Source organism: Lactuca sativa, chromosome 4, assembly GCF_002870075.4.
Source record: "Lactuca sativa cultivar Salinas chromosome 4, Lsat_Salinas_v11, whole genome shotgun sequence".
Taxonomy (NCBI): Eukaryota; Viridiplantae; Streptophyta; class Magnoliopsida; order Asterales; family Asteraceae; genus Lactuca; species Lactuca sativa.
In genome coordinates this window covers 384,427,155-384,446,811 of record NC_056626.2, presented here as the reverse complement: position 1 = coordinate 384,446,811, position 19,657 = coordinate 384,427,155, and the positions used below count along the sequence as shown (strand labels likewise).

General features: G+C 35.7%; 1 protein-coding gene and 1 long non-coding RNA gene across 2 annotated transcripts; one reads left to right on the top strand and one right to left on the bottom strand.

The window, feature by feature from the left end:
- Positions 1 to 2,473: 2,473 nt before the first annotated feature.
- LOC111876038 (basic leucine zipper 43) lies at positions 2,474 to 3,372 on the bottom strand. The gene has a single exon (XM_023872565.3). It carries the CDS (start codon positions 3,244 to 3,246, stop codon positions 2,653 to 2,655), a length of 594 nt encoding a protein of 197 aa, XP_023728333.1. The 5' UTR covers positions 3,247 to 3,372; the 3' UTR covers positions 2,474 to 2,652.
- A 14,754-nt stretch (positions 3,373 to 18,126) lies between these two features.
- Positions 18,127 to 18,911, top strand: LOC111876047 (uncharacterized). Its single transcript, XR_002844886.3, has 2 exons — positions 18,127 to 18,550; positions 18,731 to 18,911. It is a non-coding gene; the product is annotated as an uncharacterized LOC111876047 (long non-coding RNA).
- The last annotated feature ends 746 nt before the right edge of the window (positions 18,912 to 19,657 follow it).

The following is a 19,657-nucleotide window of genomic DNA, read 5'->3' as shown; positions in this document are numbered from 1 at the left end:
TGAATCGAGATGGCTAATATTGTTAAAGAGCATAAAGGGATTCATGCTTAGGAGCTAAGAATGGTATTGAAATCTATGATCAATAAGGCTCAAAATTTAAACCTTATTCCTGCTGATGCCCATTCTTCTCATGTTGGTTAAAGTTCATCATTGATTAAAGTTCATCTCTTCTAGTAGGTGTTGAATATGAAGAGTGCATGCTGATTCGTAAGCATGTATACAAAATATTCTACAGAAACAGGAATGAAGTAATATAGTTCATGAGAACATATGATATTCCTAATGCTCCTACTTCTCATCTGTTCTATCTAAGGGAAGAGTGTAAGGCATAAGAAGTCGTTGAAGGTTTTTGTTATCTCTTGTCTTTTGAAATTAACAAGAGAAGGGATGAACTAAAGTAGGATGATTATAAATGGTTCAAGCTTGAGATAATCGATGAAGTTGAGAACGTTAGAGCTTGGGGAAATGATGTGATAGGTTGCTACGTTATTTTTGGAGTATGTTTTGACATCATCAAATTAGGAGAGATCGTTAGATCGAGCCAATAAATTTGATTAGTGTCAAACTACTTTAACATTACATATTACCACAACGTGTGCCAACACTGACAATTAATTATTGAAATGTTAGCATGAATGTCTTTCTTGTGCTGCAAATCCAGATATGAAGTCATAGTGATTAGGATTAATATGCATAATTTGTTCGTTGATTTGTATGAATTTGTTTTTATCTTATAATATAGTATATAAGTTATGTTAGGGTTTGTCTTGATGTGTACACTAACCGATTGTAATAAAAAAATCTCTTTGTAAATTGTTGATTTGGTCTTATTTATTTGCATTTACGCGTGTTTACGATCCAAAAGCTTCTCCACAACCACCATAAATAGTTTATATCGTCCAATAAATCTTCGACATCCACACTATAAGAAAAGTGGCGACAGAAGAGAGAAAAGATATCGAGATGAAAAATTGCACATCATGCGAGAAACCGAGCAAAAGAAAGTTGAACTCTTGAATCGGGAGATAGAGGTGCAAGATATGTAATTTTTTTTAATATGCATGAATATCTGGCTGGAAGTATGTTGTGAATCGTGCTTGAGAAGAAACAAGAAAGTACGGAAACATGTTATGTTAAATTTTATATTTTATTTTTTGGTTTTAAATTTAGTTAAATTTAGTTTAACAAATGAAAAGTAAAAAATTAAGGGTGTTGCTAATAAGACACTCCTGAACACCCTGTCGACCACTTTTTAAAAAGTCGACCTATAATTAACTAGTTATAATCAACTTTTTCGGAAGACAATATAATTTAAACCAATAAAAATATTTAAAAATTAAATTAGGGTGTCTATATGGGAAAATGTGGTGTCTTTTTAGCCAATTCTAAAATTAAACGGGTTGGAAATGATTGAATTAGAGATGGATGGAAGCTAGAGAAAAAAGAAAAATATGAGAGTGTTGTAGCAAGTAGGTGAAGTATAAAAACAAAACATAAAAATCAAATTGAAAAAACTTTTCTTTTATGGGGATACATTGAACTTTTACATTTTGTGTTTTTTGTCATGAAAAAACTAAAGAAAAAAAAATCGTGGATGGTCTAAAATATGAAGGTTTATATATGGTTGATGTGGCTCTAATTAAGGGGTTGTTTCTCGTGGCTTTTTTTTTATAGAGAATTCACATGAAGTTTACTACAAACATCCCATAAAGCAAATCCACAAAATTTCTACAACCTTGACTCGTTAAACAGATTCAATGAATTTATGTTCATAGTTTATTTGGAATATAAGAATTCATGGAAAGCATGATCGATAGAGTAGAATACTGAATGATCGACAAAGTTAGAGGCTTTCCCCGAAAAGTATATATGTCTTCTCTTTAACAAGAGTCCTAATTATATACTCTACATACAAGCTTATTAAAAGCCTAAAGTTATAGATTTTTAGTCTATAAAACAACTTACGTACCCTAATCTAAAAAAAAAAACTAAATATCTAAAGATAACGAGAATAAAAAATATTTTTTCTGATTTGATTTTCTACATAATATCCAGCGGAGATTGATTTGCTGCATAAATATTAATCAACTAATAGGCTAATATCATTGACACTGAAAAAGATGTAAAAGTAAGCAAGTATTATTGCCTTTACGTAAAAAATTAACATTGTGGTAGCAACCGCACTTTTTAGTGCTAAGCTGTCATCCGTATGGCCTTCGAGCTTTTTCGTTTGTGGTGATTTGCTGAATTCCAGACACTGAATTTCATTGATTCCTTCACTTTCCAGAATATGTCAAGCTTTTTATTGGTGTTGATATGTTGATTCTTGGGAGCCACAGTGTTTTATCGATTAATGTACTTTCCCTCATATATCTCTGCACTTCCATCAGTATAGTACACAAATTATTGATTCCTGTTCATCGCTTTAGAATCTTATATATGTGGGTTTTCATATAAGCTTCTACAGAATACGTATTGAAAACATATTATTATCTATTCAATAATAAATATTGTATCATAAGCTACCCCTTCGAATAATAAAGACGCTATAGTACTATATGCTACATCCTCTCCGATCACTTACTGTTAACATAATAAGCAGTAATCGATTTAGAGCTTAAAAAGGGAAACGAAATCAATCATGGCCTGGTTTTAAAGAAAATCTGATGAGCTTGAGCCAGACTGGTTTGAAGATTCTGGTCTGAGGTAAGCATCGTTACAGTGGATATCATCTAGATCTCTTAAAGCAGAATAGGTTCCATTAAGCTGCATATCAGTAACCATTTGACGTAAACCAGAAACTTCATCCTTAAGTTGAGTATTCTCTTGAACAACTTTTTCATGAGTCTCAGTGAAACTATTAAGTTTGTCAATAAGTTGATGGTTTTCATTACGAAGCCACATAACCTGTGACCAAAGTTCATCGAGGTGCTTCTGTTTCCGCATGCGTGACCTACGTGCTGACTCTCGATTAGATATCATCCTTCTCTGCTTCCTCTCATTGATGAGACTTAGTTGTTGCTCATCTGCTTCATCGGATGTTGAGTTGCTTCCAAAATACATAGATTGCATATTCAAATCTTGAACGCGTGGATTCATATGAAGGTGGTAAAAAGGGTTCGTCATTGTGTTAACGTCAAACGGGATGGTTGGTGAATTGCTTAGATTCATGGCTAAATGTGGTGTGTTAGGATTAGGGTTTGTAGGAACCAAGTAGTGGAAGTCTGTAGGCTCACTGGCTTGCATGTCTATGAATATGGGTGTTTTTCCAACTTGGGCAAATTTAGTAGGTGGGGATTAAAGATTATAACCAAGAGAAACCAGATATTGAAGTTGTTGTTTTGGAAGACGAAGGAGAACATGAGGTAAGAAGGCCGTTTTATAGTATGCCAAAAGATCCAACGGGTCCCACCTGTATTATTTACTCTTGTATGTCCGTATGATATACAGATATGATACCAGACCCACGTGTCATTCGCTTACGCTAAACGTATATCCAAATGTGAGATAACATATCAATCAAATACATGTATGAGAAATACCCTTTTCTTTTGAGAAATTTTGAATTATTTGCTGTATTTTCGTAGTATATGTAGTTTACGTAGTTTTTAGAATGGTCAACTGAATACATGGTTCATGATTGATTCAAGACGCTTTGGCCTACGTGTGGTTTACGGCTTTTAATGTGGATAGGATTTAAAGCTTAAAGCATGCTTTCATCACTCCCAGTGGCACACTTATGGAGACAGAGAGAGGTGGAGGTATAATTAATTCTATGGGAAAACGATATAGAAAACTAAACAAACGAAAGAAATGTGATTATAAAATGAAGGTTAAAGTGGTGATTAAGTATTTTTTTTTACTGTCAAGTGTGTCTTCGAGGGGTAGTGACGTAATAGGGCAGAGATAAGCGAATGGAAATGTGAGAAGATAAACCCTTTTGCTATAAGTGGAAAAGATTATATATGAAACTGATGACTCACTGGCCACTGTGGAGGGGTAAGAATGAGACGAGACCTTATAATGAGAACAAAATAATACTTCTTAGTTCCTCTCTCAAACATAATTCAGTAGTCTTTTTGGATTTGATTTTGTTCCAAAATAATTGAACATTTTTGTTTTCTTTTTCAATTTTAGGTATGCAATTTTTATATCATCTTTATGGTGGTTGTTGAATTAACATCCATAAATAACTTCTTCACAACCCTTGCAAAGTCGAAGAGTCTTAGTGTGCTATGGCTGCCTTTTCGATCCTTTTATAATGGTGTGTTCCTAAACACTATATATTATATTAATAATCCATGTGAATACCTTGAGGATGAAATTATTTCTCCATTTGCACAACAAATCGACCCTATTGCGACAAAGTAGTCGCTAGATAGGAATTGAGTTATGGAGCATGATATTCCCCTTTACTAAATTACCAGGATCTACGGTGTGGCGAGCACAAGGTCTACATTTCTCGCAAAATGTCTATTGTGTGTGAGAGCAAGGTTTGTGGTTCAGACACCAAAAAAAGACCGTTCAGTTGATAATATTTTTTGGTTTGACTTGTAAGCAATTTTTAGATCACCTCATCATTATAAATAGATCTTCATGTATATCTATAGCCTTAAGCAAAAAATACGTGTTTGACGACTACAATTTATGAAATACATATGTAGCTCATCCGTTGCTGTGCTATGAGCACAAGGTCTGCATTGCTTGGAAAATGCTTGTGGTGCTCGAGAGCAAGGTTTGCAGTTTAATGTTTGCGATGCAGAGACTAGAAAGTTTATTCAGTTGATGACATTTTTTTTTGTTTGGCCGACAATCATTTTTTTAGGTCAATTTGTTATTATAAATAGATTTTTCTATACATCTATAACCTTACCAAAGGGCTAGAATTAATAAAAAACCTATATGTAGTTTTTTAGAACAACACACACAACACACTCCCTACACTACACTTAAACTACTTTTTTCGTCTCCAACAAGACTTGAATCCTTAACCTTTCGCTGAGGGATACATTTCCACAAACACCAAATATCGCTAGGCTATAAGTCTTTTGGTAAAATCTTTCTGTAGTTCATCCTTGAGTTAGTTGACCCTTCTAATCGTATGATCTACGCTAATTTCTTCTACTCGTTAGTTTTATTCACATATTATTGTGTTGTTTGTTGATTATTGTTCCCAACAAGGAACCCAATGGTGACATGTCGTCTTTATAACGTTCGTTGTTGAAACTTTGTGTAACACCCTGTTCCGAATCGTTTCCTAATGCGGGGCGGTGACCCGAAAGATCGGGTATCATAAGGCTTAGGATCCATTTGGGTGTGGGTAATGGAATTTAGATGATTTGAGAGTTCGGTATGTGTCTTGGAGCCAAGGGGTATATCGGCAAAGTGGCAGTTAAGGCTTTTTAGTTCGGGAATTTTTAAGGCAAGTATGAGTTGATAGAAGCGTAGAGCCTATCGTTACCTTTCCATAGATATAAGGATCGTCAGAAATGAAGTTATAAAAAAGAAGTTATGGCCTTCGAAAGTTGGTAGGGTATAAGGCTAACCCTAGTATGCGGGGCGTACATAAGGAGTACGTTGCGCGTATTAGAGAGAAGGATCACAGATATCAGTAGGAGTACGTTGGGCATACTAAGAGTACGCACGACATACTCCAGTTTCATGCAAACCCTAATTTAGGGTCTTGGACCCTATTTAAGCTCCTTAACTCAACACCAAACCCTATTATCCTCAGCCTACATCCCTTTAAACCCTAGATTTGAAACCCTAAGAGCTTGTGGTGATTTTTAAGCTTGAAAAGTGATACATGGGTGTTTTGTGGTGTATAAGAAGAAGAGGAACACTTAGAGGAGTGGCTTGAGCTTGTAGATCCAAGATTACCTTCTCATTTGCATGTTTTTTAAGGTAAAAAGCTCATACCTTGATGATTATTTATGTTAGATCTACTTTATGGCGTTTCTTGGGTATTTTTGTGTCTTTTAAAGTAAAGATGAGCTTTTGATCTACTCCAGAATTAATGGATGCTAGATCTAGGCTCCAATAAGGTCCCATGTTCATAAAATGCAAACTTTATGGAACATTTTGGTTCATGTAAGTATTAAGACCCTATTTAAACTCCTTTTTAAGTATTGAGTCCCATTAAGCCATGTAAGAGAGAAAAGTTGGAAACTTTATTGGTTAAGACCTTGCCTAGGGACCAGATCTATGTTTTGGACAACTTGACTTAACCCATTAAGAGCTTTTTGAGACTTTTGGCTTTCTGCTGAGTATGATGGGCGTACACAAGAGTACGCTCAGCGTAATGGGTGGTTTCACATCAATCGTTTGTACATCGTGCTTCATGACTGAGTACGTGGGGCGTACGTCTCGAGTACGCAGGGCGTACTCCCCAGTATATCATATTTGGGCCTTGTTAGGCCATTGGACTTCTGACTTTGGGGCATGGTTAGACTGTGGACTTTCATGGTATTGTCCCATGATAGTTTTTGGGTCTAATTATGTGTGACAACCCATTATTTTCATTATTGTAAAAGTCAAACTTCTTATTTTGATCTATCTTATTAAGTTAGATTTAAATTCTATATGTGTTTAAAACCTTTAATTAGAAGTGTTGCTTAAAATGGCAGTGAATTGTTAAAACCGAGAACCCTCGCATAGCCTAAGACTTCGGACCGGAAACGGTTTGCAGCCGCAAATGTTTCGCAGCCGAAAACTCCCTTGGACCGCAAACTTCGGTCTTATCCCTTCGGTGCGAGAACCAATGCATGTGTCCCATCAGTTTGGACCCTATATAAGGACTGGACGGTAAAATCCTCATAACTTCTAGCCTTTTAGCCATAAACACACTTTTCTTTAAACAAACACCAACCGTAAACCCCTCATTTCCTCTCAACTATCATCCACCATCATTTGAATCTTCATAGTATCTTGCCAAGAACACCAAGTGTTCTTCATTTCGTCAACCAATCATCTTCCCATCTTCATATTTTGGGCCGCAAACCCTTGAATCTTCTTGGTTTCACCAAGAAAACCAAGATCTTCTTGGGCCGTAAACTCAAGGCTGACGGTAAACTCAAATCAGCCTTCCGAAATTGCTTCTAACACTCTTATTTGTATGTAAAACTTAAAATTTAGTACAATTCCTTATCATTCTTATGATTCCATTCACTAATTGTATACATATATATTACGTGAAATGCATTTTAGGACTTGTTTGCCTCAGAATCTATCTTGTGGAAACAATCATCCTATATCGAACATTCAAACAAATCACTCACATAAGGTGAGTTCATACCCCTACAATTTACCTTTTTAAATGCTTTTAGGGGGGAATACAAGTAGAACACAATTTAATTGTGTTAAACATTTACATGTGGAAACAAACAAACAAACGGATTTCTTATGCTTAAATATTGTCAAAATCTTTTAAAACTCTTTTAAACTATTTTTAGATTTCTGTTTATATCAAAATCATATTCATTTATATATTTATGTATAAGTATGCTTTAACGGACTTAGGACTATTGCTAAATACTGTAACTCATGCTCCTTGTTTGGTTGTGGGCTTAGGGTAGGATCACTAGTCTGACTGTCGGTTAAATCATAATTATACTTGCTAAATATATACATGAATATTAAACCCCATTTTCAAAGAACATACTTAACTCAGTTGCACATATTGGGCAATTGAGTCTTTTCTCCAAATCATTTACAGTTCAAACAAACATACTAGTAAACTATAATAGCTATATTTTAGAGGATCAATACATACTATTTTCTAGAACAGAGAAACAATACATACATACCATTACTATTCATTACAAAGTATACTATTCATTTACAAGAAAAAAAATGAACTTACATACTACACGAGAACGAGATAACTAAAATGTGAGATACTATTTCATGGCATAGCAATATTCTTGCTAAGTTACTTTTGTAACCAGAGTCTCCTGGAGGGAGAGCGTGAGTTTGTGTATAGATCTATACGGGACTGACCATCCCACACCTTGCTGCTAGCTACAGTGGGACCTACAGGTCTACGGGTGACAAATGTCATATCATTTTCGACACCTGAAGAATGTCATGTTTTATACTAGTCAATCAAGCATGGTTATAAACTTAATCACATTTTAACCTTAATTAACCAGTTTGGTTACAAGACGGTTAATGCATCAGTAGTGTATTTTCATAATACTATTGTAAATCTTCATTTTCCATTACATTCATACGGTGATATTCTCATATGAGAAATGCATACTATTTTTCTAGTAAAGATAGTTTACAAATATGGAAACATACATTTTATACTATTTCAAGTACAAACATACATTTAACATTATTACAAGAAAACAAACATACAAACAATTGGGTCTTGGGTAAAAGACTACTTTTCATTTTTAGAAGAAAATATAGGATTTTCTGGGAAGTATACAAACATTTTCACTGAACAATTACAAAAATTTTCATGAAACAAATGCAAACACTTGACACTAAAATACTTATGAACTCACCAACTTAAATGTTGATACTCTCTTTCAAAATAACTTGTATTCTCAGGGAACCAGTAGACAGGTACACTGGATCAGGTTTTGAGAAGACGGAGCATGTTTAAGACTCGTCTTTTATTTTTGTTATACATTTTTGGTGTCATATAACTATACAAAGAACACACACGTATTAACTATATTATTAATACAATGGATGTTATTTCTTGTTTTACTATTATGCATTGTTATGATACTGTACATGACGTCCTCCGCCCCCGAACATTTCTGCCATTCTGGTTTGGGGGTGTGACATTATGAAGTTTGGCCATATTGGGCTTTGAGTTGCAATTTTGGGATTGGGGATTTTTGTGCATTTGGGTTGGGCCTTGGTTTTGGGACAAGCATAAATAGATCCATTCTCATTATCAAAAAATATCTAAAACCTTGTTTATAGATCCATTTTGATAATGAACCTTATTATCAAAATAAAATACACCACTTTTATAAGCATAAATAGATCCAGTCTCATTATCAAAAGAATATCTAAAATTTTGTCTATATAAAGCACAAAATGAAATGATGTTTCGTGTCATCTTTGACAAGTAGCAACAATTATTCAAATCTAAACATAACCCACTACTAAGCACTAAGTTATAAACTCCAATCTTGGTAACAATTGGTGATCTCCTATTGCCCATGATTAGGTTCATTCTCCCATGCTCCACATCCTCATTTTTTCTTAGCCCCTGCAAATCAGAACAAAAGTGAAAACCACATCCTGTATCAAGGACCCAAGAATAAGAATATGATGAGTTTTTAGATACGACAGTGTAAATACCTGCTGAGGTTGGCTTTACTTTGCCATCCTTTATGTCGTGCAAGTATTTAGGGCAACTTCGTTTCCAATGCCCTTTCTCATGGCAGTAAAAGCAAGTAGCCTCTTTAGGATCAGAGGCGGGAGGAGCGTCATAACTGGCTTTTCCTTTGGGTTCATTACTTGAGGACCCAACCTAGGACTTTCCCTTCCAATTCTATTTAGTAGGGCCCTTCCTCTTCTTCCCCTTTCGTTGTCGATGTTGGATTAGTGTCTAAGTCCATAACTATAATTGGTATGTACTTGACCCAACTCGGCATGGTCCATTTGGGTTGCATGGCATCATGCATTTGGATAGACTAAAATGAGAGAAATAACACTTAAGGTTTGGTAATATATTATAAGTTCTAATATATTAATAAGATTATTTAATTAGTATTGATCAAGAATTAATTTGGAATTAATTAAGTGATCAAAAGGAGACTAATTAAATATATGGGTTGATTGTGTAAATCATCCATACTTGTATAGTGGGCTAATGCTCCATGGATTATCAAGTTGGGCTAAAACCCATAGGATGCTCCATGGTGTTTTTGTACCCATGGATCATGGAAATGATAGGCCATGACAATTAGGGTTTACATGGAGTAACCCTAATTGCGACACACTATATAAGCATCTTATTCTTGTCAAAATCGGCGACCAAGAAAGACTATGAGGGAATGGTGAGGGCTAGCCGATTTCATGAAGTGTATTATTTCTCTCTAAGTTATTCCAAGTGCATTTGATGTTGTGTGAACCATTTGAGGTGTCACACTTGGGGTACTAGGATCTCAAGCTTCATGGAGTTAAGCTACATCAACAAGGTATGTATTTCTATCTAGTTTATTATTCAAGTATCAAAAGATTGTATGCTAGTTAGGGTAATACCTTCGAATATTCATATTTGCTTGTATAATAGAGAAAACATAGATCCAAGGTATTTAGGCTTGCATGTACACTTAGCAGTGTTAGAGTGCTCAAAACCCAACAATCGAATGGCCAAGATAGGAGCAACAGCAGCAGGAGTGGAGGCAACACTTTTTTTCGTCATTCTGCTTTCAGCAGTTCGTAGTAGGTTCTGAAGTTGAGCCAATGTGGTCTCTTGGTTGTTTAAATGATAAGTCATGATAAACTGATCATAACAACTAGGCAATAAGTTTAAGACTATATCAATAGCCAATTCCTCATCAAAGTTCACATTTAGCTTCACCAAGCGTTCCACGTATCGTTGCATTCGTTACAAGTGGCTGCTGACAGACTCTCCGTCTTTCATCTTGCTGGTGATGGGGGACTTTACTACATCATATTTCTCTTGACGAGCTCGTTGGTGGTACTTTTCCACCAAGTCCTTGTTCATCTCATACAACCAGTAATCCTCATAAAACCTTTGTAGCTTAGGAGTCATAGTAGCCACCATGATGCATGCCACTTTGATAGCATCATTGTAGTGTATACTATACTCAACTAGTTCTTGAGGAGTAGCTTTTGTTCCATCGATCTCGAGAAGTTCCTTTTCGAGCACATACTCCTTGTCCTTGAAACGTAGAGCCATCTTGATGTTTCACATCCAATCATTATAATTGGTGCCATCAAAGGTAACACTCGAGTAGATGTTCAAGAGTGAGAAGTTGTTGAAGGAGGAACCAGAAGTATCGTTGGGAGGTGACATCTAGAAAGGAAGAAGGACAAGTTTTGGTTAGATTAGAATATTCCTCAATATAACATGCAAATAAAATATTAAGGCTAGGATCCAAGTAGATATTTCACAACTTAGAAAAGGGATGCCATAATCTAATTGTGAAATAAATAAAGGTAGGTAAATGACGATTTACCAATTTCACCATGAAAAACAAAATTTAAACGAATTAGGGTTCTAATAAAATTCATAGATGTTTTGAGATTCATTGAACTATTCAATGACATGTTTAATCTCGATTATGCTCTTCCATTTGTGACTAGGATACCGATGATCAGAAATAAGATGTGAATAACTATGCAAATTAGCTTGGTACTCTCGATGTCATTTATCATCTAATTAATGTGCCGATTAGCCACATGCGCTCCATCAATCAATGATAATTTACAAGACACCCATTTCCACCCTTTATTAGTCCATATTAGTGTGCCAGTTAACCACACACACTCCATTAACGACTTATATAAAATGCAATGTGCAATTTCATGGATTAGCATCAAATCACATTTTTCCTAAAGTAACTAAGATTGAGAATTTTATAAAAGCATTTAGTTACTTTACAATTTCATTATACTTATTAATGAGAATTATTTGTCCTATCAAACCCGTTCGGCTAACGACCCTCCACCAATCAAGGAAGTGGTGGGTAAGAGTGGACACCTATTCAACTACCATTTTATAGGCAGTTTCCTTATACCCCCTTATAGATCGACTTCGTGAATGAGGCGTACTAGCAGTTCGACTGACTTTTCTTATACATATAGTAAATATTAAACATTTAATTTTACATATAGTATAATGTGTATTTTAAACATTTCAAAATACTAGGGTTTTATAATTTTTTAAATTTCGAAATTAAAACAATTTAATTAAATCTAAAAGAGATTGATTTAATAATTATCTATTAATTAAACCTTTAATTAATTTATTAAATCATTTGAGGATTATCCAATTAAATTAATCAAAATAATTTAACCTAATCCTCTCCCTTAATTTTCGAAAAACATGGGAGGGATATTCAAAATTTGTAATTATCCAAATAAATCACATAAATAGATAATTACCAAAAATAAGAAAACACTATGATGAACCCTAATTTTCGAAAATCACAAAACTTGGGGAGGAAGGCAAGTATTTCAATCCTTGCCATATTTTCGAAAATATAGAGGGTTAAGAAACCCTAATTTTCAAAACTTGAAGGACAAAGGAAAGGGTTAAAACCCTTTTCCAAAATTTTGAAATCTAGGGTTAGGAAACCCTAATTTGCGAAAACCCTAAGTGTAAAGGGTTTATTTGTAGTAAACTCTAATTGATCAAGTTTAACTAATTGCATTCAAATTCAATAGAAAACAAGCCAAGGCTCTGATACCACTGATGAGTTTTGAGTATAACAAACAATCCCTATGTGTGCATGCAACCATAATATTCTTGGATCTATTTTTTCTCTAATTGAACATACGAGTATTGAACATCAAAAAAGGAAAACCCTAGGAGGCATACACTATTTTTGAAATATATAAGAAAGATAGTAAACATACATGTAATTGTTATGTAGTAATAACAATGTGAATCCAAGACTTCTTGAAGCTTGAGATCGAGTGTCACAAGTGTAACACCTCTAATGGTTCACACCCACAATAAGCAAGAGGATGCGAGAGGAGAGAGGAGGAGAAGGATTAAGAAATTCGACTATTCTTCTAGGGTTAAGAGTGGCCAAAATTATGAAGGGGTACATACCTTTATATAGATGAGGTAGCTTAGAGCCAATACTAGGGTTTTAAGGAGGAAACCCTAATTCCTTAGCTTACAGCCTAAGCAGCCTGTGGACTTCCTATCTAAGGCCTTTGGATGAAAATTCTAATTAATATATTCATAATACATTAATAAATCATTTACTTTAATTTATTAATCAAATAATAAATTCAACCTTTTTCTCCAAAACTCATCATGTCTAGTTGCTAGTATGAGGGCAACCCAAAAGAACTGTGCTACTATCAATTCAAGTATATATACTAATTATAGTTATAATCTTAGACACATAATCTAACATATATGTGTAAGGTCTTCATTTCAGCAAGTTATGTATTAAGGAATTTGTATGCCAAGGGCATCAGTTGAAGGGTTAAGGGCCAAAAGAATGTTTTCAATTCTGATGGTAGAAAAAGGCTCTCGTGATTGTATTTTGGATTGGTTCCACTTGTGTGGAGATCAGGCAAGTTAGGGGATTCTAAATTTTTTAGCAATATTGTATTGGTTCGTCAGTTAAAGGAGCAGTGATTGTTCAGCACTAGAAGGTTTTATGTGGAATGTTGGTTCCCAGGAGGGTGGTAAAGAGTGATTTTGAGGACGAAATCTAATTTAAGTAAGAGAGCTGTAACGCCCTATTCTGAATCGTTTCCTAATGTGGGGCGGTGAACCGAAGATCGGGTATCATAAGGCTTAGGTCATTTGGAAAAGAGATATTTAGATTCATTTGGGTGTGGGTAATGTAATTTAGATGATTCGGGATTTTGGTTTGAGTTTTGGAGCCAAGGGGTATATCGGTAAAGTGTCAGTTCAGGATTTTATGGAAATTGGTTTTTTAGTTCTGGAAGTTTTATGGCAAGTATGAGTTTATAGAAGCATAGAGCTTCTCGTTACCTTTTCGTAGATATAAGGATCGTTGGAAACAGAGTTATAACGAAGAAGTTATAGCCTTCAGAAGTTGGTAGGGTTTAAGGCTAACCCTACTATGCGGGGCGTACGTAGGGAGTACGCTAGGTGTACTAGGCAGAAGGATCATGGGCATCAGTAGGAGTACGCTGGGCATACTAAGAGTACGTATGGTGTACTCCAGTTTCATGCAAACCCTAATTTAGGGCCTTTGACCCTATTTAAGCTCCTTAACTCAACACCAAACCCTATTATTCTCAACCTCCATCCCTTTAAACCCTATATTCGAAACCCTAAGAGCTTGTGGTGGTTTTTGAGGTTGGAAAGTGATTTGTGTGTGTTTTATGGTAAAAAAGAAGAAGAAGAACACTTGGAGGAGTGGCTTGACTCAAAAATACTCATCCTGTCTAGTTGTTAGATCTACTTTATGGTGTTTCTTGGGTATTTTTGAGTCTTTTAAAGTGAAGATGAGCTTTCGATCTACTAAAGAAGTAATGGATGCTAGATCTAGGCTCCAATAAGGTCCCTTGATCATAAAAATGCAAAATTTATGGAAGACTTTTGTTCATGCAAGTATTAAGACCCTATTTAAGCTCATTTTAAGTGTTGAGTCCCATTAAGGCAAGTAAGAGAGTACAAATGGCAACTTTACTGGTTAAGACCTTGCCTAGGGATCAGATATATGTTTTTTTACAACTTGACTTAACCCATTAAGAGCTTTTTAATACTTCTGGCTTTCTGATGAGTATGTTGGGCGTACACAGGAGTACGCTCAGCATAATGGGTGATTATGCATCAACTGTTTGTACATCGTGTTTCATGGTTGAGTACATGGGGCGTACTCCCCAGTATGTCATATTTGGGCCTTTTAGAGTTTGGGCCTTGTTAGACCATTGGACTTCTGACTTTGAGCCATGGTTAGACTATGGGCTTGCTTGGTATTGGTCTCATGATAGGTTTTCGGGCCCAATTCGGAAGTTGGGCCATATTGGGCTTTGGGTTTCCATTTTGGGATTTGGGCTTTTTGTGCATTTGGGTTGGGCCTTGATTTTGGGATAAGTAAGAAATGGGTAAAATGGTCTTTTACCCTTTACGAAGTTGGTTTATGGAGTGGGCCTCGGATTTTGGGTTATCGAGTTAATTATTGATTTGTATTTATTGTTTGTTGGTGCGAGGTTATCTGGTTCAGCGACCTGATCAATTATTTGATTATCAGTGGGTTGAGGTGAGTCTCCTCACTATTCTCATGGGTCGAAGGCACCAATGTCGGCCCTACTAGATTTTGATATGTTAGATGTCTTTTCACATTTGCATGGATGTTAGGCTAGGCCTATTTGTATGCTGGGCTAGGCCTATTATATGACAGGCTAGGCCCATTTGTATGTTAGGCTAGACCCAAGGATCAGGAAGGGCTAGGCCCATTGTATGTTAGGTAGGTGCTAACTGTATTTTTGACTTTTGCATTTGTATGATTGGGCTGGGCCCATTGATCTGGCAGGTCTAGGAGCATTTTGATGGGTTGGACCGAATGTGCAGGTTGGGCCTAATGGTATGTATGGTATGTGGTATTTTGGGGAACTCATTAAATTTTCTGCTTACGTTTTTTTATGGTTATGGTTTCAGGTACTTCCGGTTCGAAAGGGAAGGCCCCGACTTGATCGCAACGCATCCACCCATGTTCCACATTATGATGATTTTGGGAGTGTACTCTGATAATTGTTTTCTTATAACGTACATTTGAATATTTAGAAAAAGGACAATGAATGTTTAACTTAAAGATAATTAATTTTTTGGTTGAATTAAAAATGAAATTCTTATCTCATAATTTTTGGGATGTTAAACTTTGTAGCAATTGAAATAACTTTTATTGTTGTTTGTAGCGTCCCAAAAATACCAAGTGAAAAAAATATTTTTTAAATAAGTCAAACCATTCATTCATTTGTTCCAAAAGACAATCAAAGTAACAATTCTCTCAAAACATCCGAGTAAAATAAAAAACAACCAATGAGTAATAAATCTCCAGGGGATGCAGTGCGATCAAGTCAAAGCCTTCCCTTTGGAACCAAAAGCACCTGAAAACATTTTAAACATAAATTGCAAACACAAATCTTAGTGAGTTCCCTAAAATACCACATATCATACATAAGATAATGAATCCTATGGGCCGAATCATAGTCTTACAGTCACTATCTTCCATAAGCCAAATCATGCTCTTTCCTTACAACGCAGGGAGCCAAATCTTGGTCTTACATACATGTGCTAGGAGCCATATCATGGTATTCCATGCAAGCATCACACATACAACTAACATCCTACAAACAAATGTTGGGTCTTACATAAAATTGCCAAGAGTTAGATCCCGATCTTTCATACATATGTCAGGAGCCACATCTTGGTATTCCATGCAAGTATTACAAAGGCAACTAACGTCCTATATAATATAGTGAGAAGACTCACATCACTCTCGCAGTAGAATAATCATAGCTTGAAAATTTTGGAAACCGGTGCTACAACACACATATCAAATTATCTAAGGTCCAAATTTCACCCATACTCAAAGATTAGCAATTTTCCTAAAAGTCAACAAAAGTAAAAAATTCAACGGTCAAAATCATCATCAGCTGCCTTCCACGTCGTGGCCAGTCCATGGCCACGTCGTGGCTAACGAACTCAATTCCGATCCAAAAATTTAATTATGAACAACTCAGTCACAGTCAAAGCCACCATCACGTCGTAATGGTCATGCCATCACTTCGTGATAGAGTCCGTCCAAAACAGTCGAGAAACCCCCAGTTGCCACATCGTGACGAGCAGATTGCAACATCATGGAAACTAGGCTTTCTCAACATAATGGATTCTTCTCTCAATCCATTAAGCCATACACCCTTTCCTTCCACAAGGCTTCCTAACATCCAATACCATCTAAACATTGATGCTTTTCATCCATGCATGTACAATGCAAGTCTAGAGCATAAGCTAGGTAAAAAATGGAGTAAGAATCTCATGCATGGGGCTCAAAACACCAACAAACCTCATATTTGAAACTTATGTTCATTACGGGGCCTTAAAGACCCATAAATTTGCTAACTTTATGAAATCCCACCATTCCAAGTAGCTCATCCTTGAAAGAAAAGGACAAAAACGTATATCTAGAAACATAGAACAATAAATCTTGGATCTTGAACACTTACAAGGGTCTATAGTATAAGATAGAAGATGATGATGGGGCTTGCAAGCTAGATCTATACACCAAGCGTGCCTCCTTCTCCTTTAAAACACCAAAACACCAACAATGGCTCAAGGTTTTCAACAATGGATGCTAGGGTTTTGTTGAAAGGGTTGGAGGCTGAGGAGGATGACCTAAACCTTGAGTTTAGGGGCTTAAATTTGGAGAAAACCCTAAAAATTATCGGCTTGGGCTAAAACAGCCGCCACGTCATGACACCCTTCATATCATGTTGTGGAGTCCGTCCGAGACAAACATGTTCTTCATCTTGCAGGCCATATCGTGACACTCCATATGTCACGTCATGACATTTGGTTTTCCTAAAAAACAATACCTTTGACTCCTTTACATCATTAACTGATCCATTCTAGGAAATGAGTGCTACAACTATCCCCACTTAAATTTGATTTTGTCCTCAAAATCTATCCTTACATATTACTCTTAAACACCCTCCGAACCCTTGTGGGTTCTTCCCAAGTCTACTACCTTCTATACAAGTCGCTGACATACTGAATTGTTGGAACTTGCAACAACATTCACCAGGCTTCCCAGACCTCGCACGCATGCCAAAACTGAGCGAAAACTCCCAAAGGTCAAAACCGTGTTTGTTGCAACACTATAATAATGCTCTGCATGGTCACTTCTTCAAACCTAACTGCTGATTCAATGCATTCGGAAAAAGAATACGTAATTCGACAAATAGCTCACACTAGAACATCGCGACAAGCCTACCTCAAGAATAGATAACTCCTTCGTCCATATATTGATAGTTATACGATCATGTCTGACTTCCAGGCAGACAAGGCCGCCCCATTTGACACCTACGTTCACAAAACCCTTAAAGATTTGATCCTGCGGGTACCTCCCCATTTTCTCACCGTCTCTCTGATAACTGGAAAACCGATCTATGGCCAACCGCCGATGCAAACAACCTGGCGCTCAAATACAGAGGCGAGACTAAACATGAGCCCCAACAACTGAAACTTCGTTTACATATTCATCATGTATGTATGTATGTATGTATGTTTGTTTGTTTATATATATATATATATATATATATATATATATATATATATATATATATATATATATATATATATATATATAAAACCAACACCATCTAACCAAGTCATTGAACAAAATTTATAACTGTAAAATTATTAAATGAATAAATTAGATTAAAATGGAACAAAAATACAAAAAAAAAATTAGTATAATTGGAATTACACATTAGATTACTTAGGGGAAAAATCAGCCTACAAATTAGTCAAATTAAACATTACATAATATGATGCCCTCCCGTACTTAACCTAAACCCACCGGGTTTCTTCCTAGTTGACTGGAATCCAACCGATTGCCGCCGACTGTGGCTTCTTTCCCAACCCTAATGACAAGATCAGAGGCACACGACCCTGTGTGTGTGACCTCTAGCAGACGAGTTGTTCTACCTTCATACTCGTCGTTTTCTCTTGTTGTAATCGAAGGGCACGTTGTTTATCAAACTACATACAATGTTTATCAAACTACACAAACCGCAATAAATATGCGGGCTTATAAGTTTCGAGTCTAAACCGAGAACATCCTTACTAAGCTTTAGTGGGAAGTGCAGGTTGAAGAGACAATCTGATAAGGTATGTGTATCTTCTTTGTTTATCATTTCCTTCAAAAACTGATGAGTTTGTGCCAATTTAGAAATCAATAGGATACAATAATTTCTAAATTCGTAACTTTTTGATGAAAAAGCTATTTCTTATGGAAAGGTAAGAGTATTAAACTAAATATATCCCTCTCTACTGTTTCTTGCTTTTCAGGACTCGCAGCTCTGTGTGTGACGCAGTTAGCCACCAATCAGTGGCACATTATGGTAAAAGTAGGTCTTTCTTGGCCATTATTTATTAAATTAATCCTTGATAGCGAATGATTAGCTTTTCTATAAAAAAAAGCAACCCTTTTATATTTAATTTGCAATGCTAAAGCCCATGAGTTATTATGTGATATATTATCAGATAATATCGTCTCCTAAGTATGGTTAATTTATGTAACCAAGTAGCTAGACAACTGTTTCTCATGGCCCCTTGAGCCAATATTTATAACAAAGGTTGACTAGAAAGTGTTAGCAACTATTATGCATTACTATGAAAAACATATTATACACAAATTAACTATGTTCCACTAAATCAATAATGATAAGAACTAAAAGTTGCATCAACAAGTAGAACTTGGAGTGATATGCCATCCTCCTAACACGTATTGATTGGACCAAATGGTCAAAAGTATCATTGGACAGATAAAGACCGATCTACCGATCTTTCTTGTCTTGTCCTCAATTTGATCAAATGCCATGCTCCTTTTCTTTTCTTGTGTTGCTCTACTTTTATATTTTGCTTGTTTAATGCGTTGTCTTACCCTTATGAGAGTTTAGGGTATAAAGGTACTCATGTAGCCAATTAAAATAGTATGCATCTCTTAGTCTTTAAGAGTGTCTCAAAGCAAAGGAAAATTTGTAGTGGTGTGTCTTTTAAAAAGTTCAAAAAGAAAAAACATAAAAAAAGAGAAATTGACCAGGAACATGATGCAGCTATACCAATACATTAACATTTATGGGTCCACATGCTACACTCAAATCATGCAAGAAATTATCGAGAGAGATAAGCCCTTCTCCTTACTGATCAAGATATTGTTGATATTTAAAAAGCTAAAAAGTATCTCAACAATCCAATTTTAGCCGTAATTTCTTC

What these genes read in the sequence shown, in the direction of transcription:
- LOC111876038 (XM_023872565.3), bottom strand. Translation starts at nt 3,246, where the DNA reads ATGCAAGCCAGTGAGCCTACAGACTTCCACTACTTGGTTCCTACAAAC.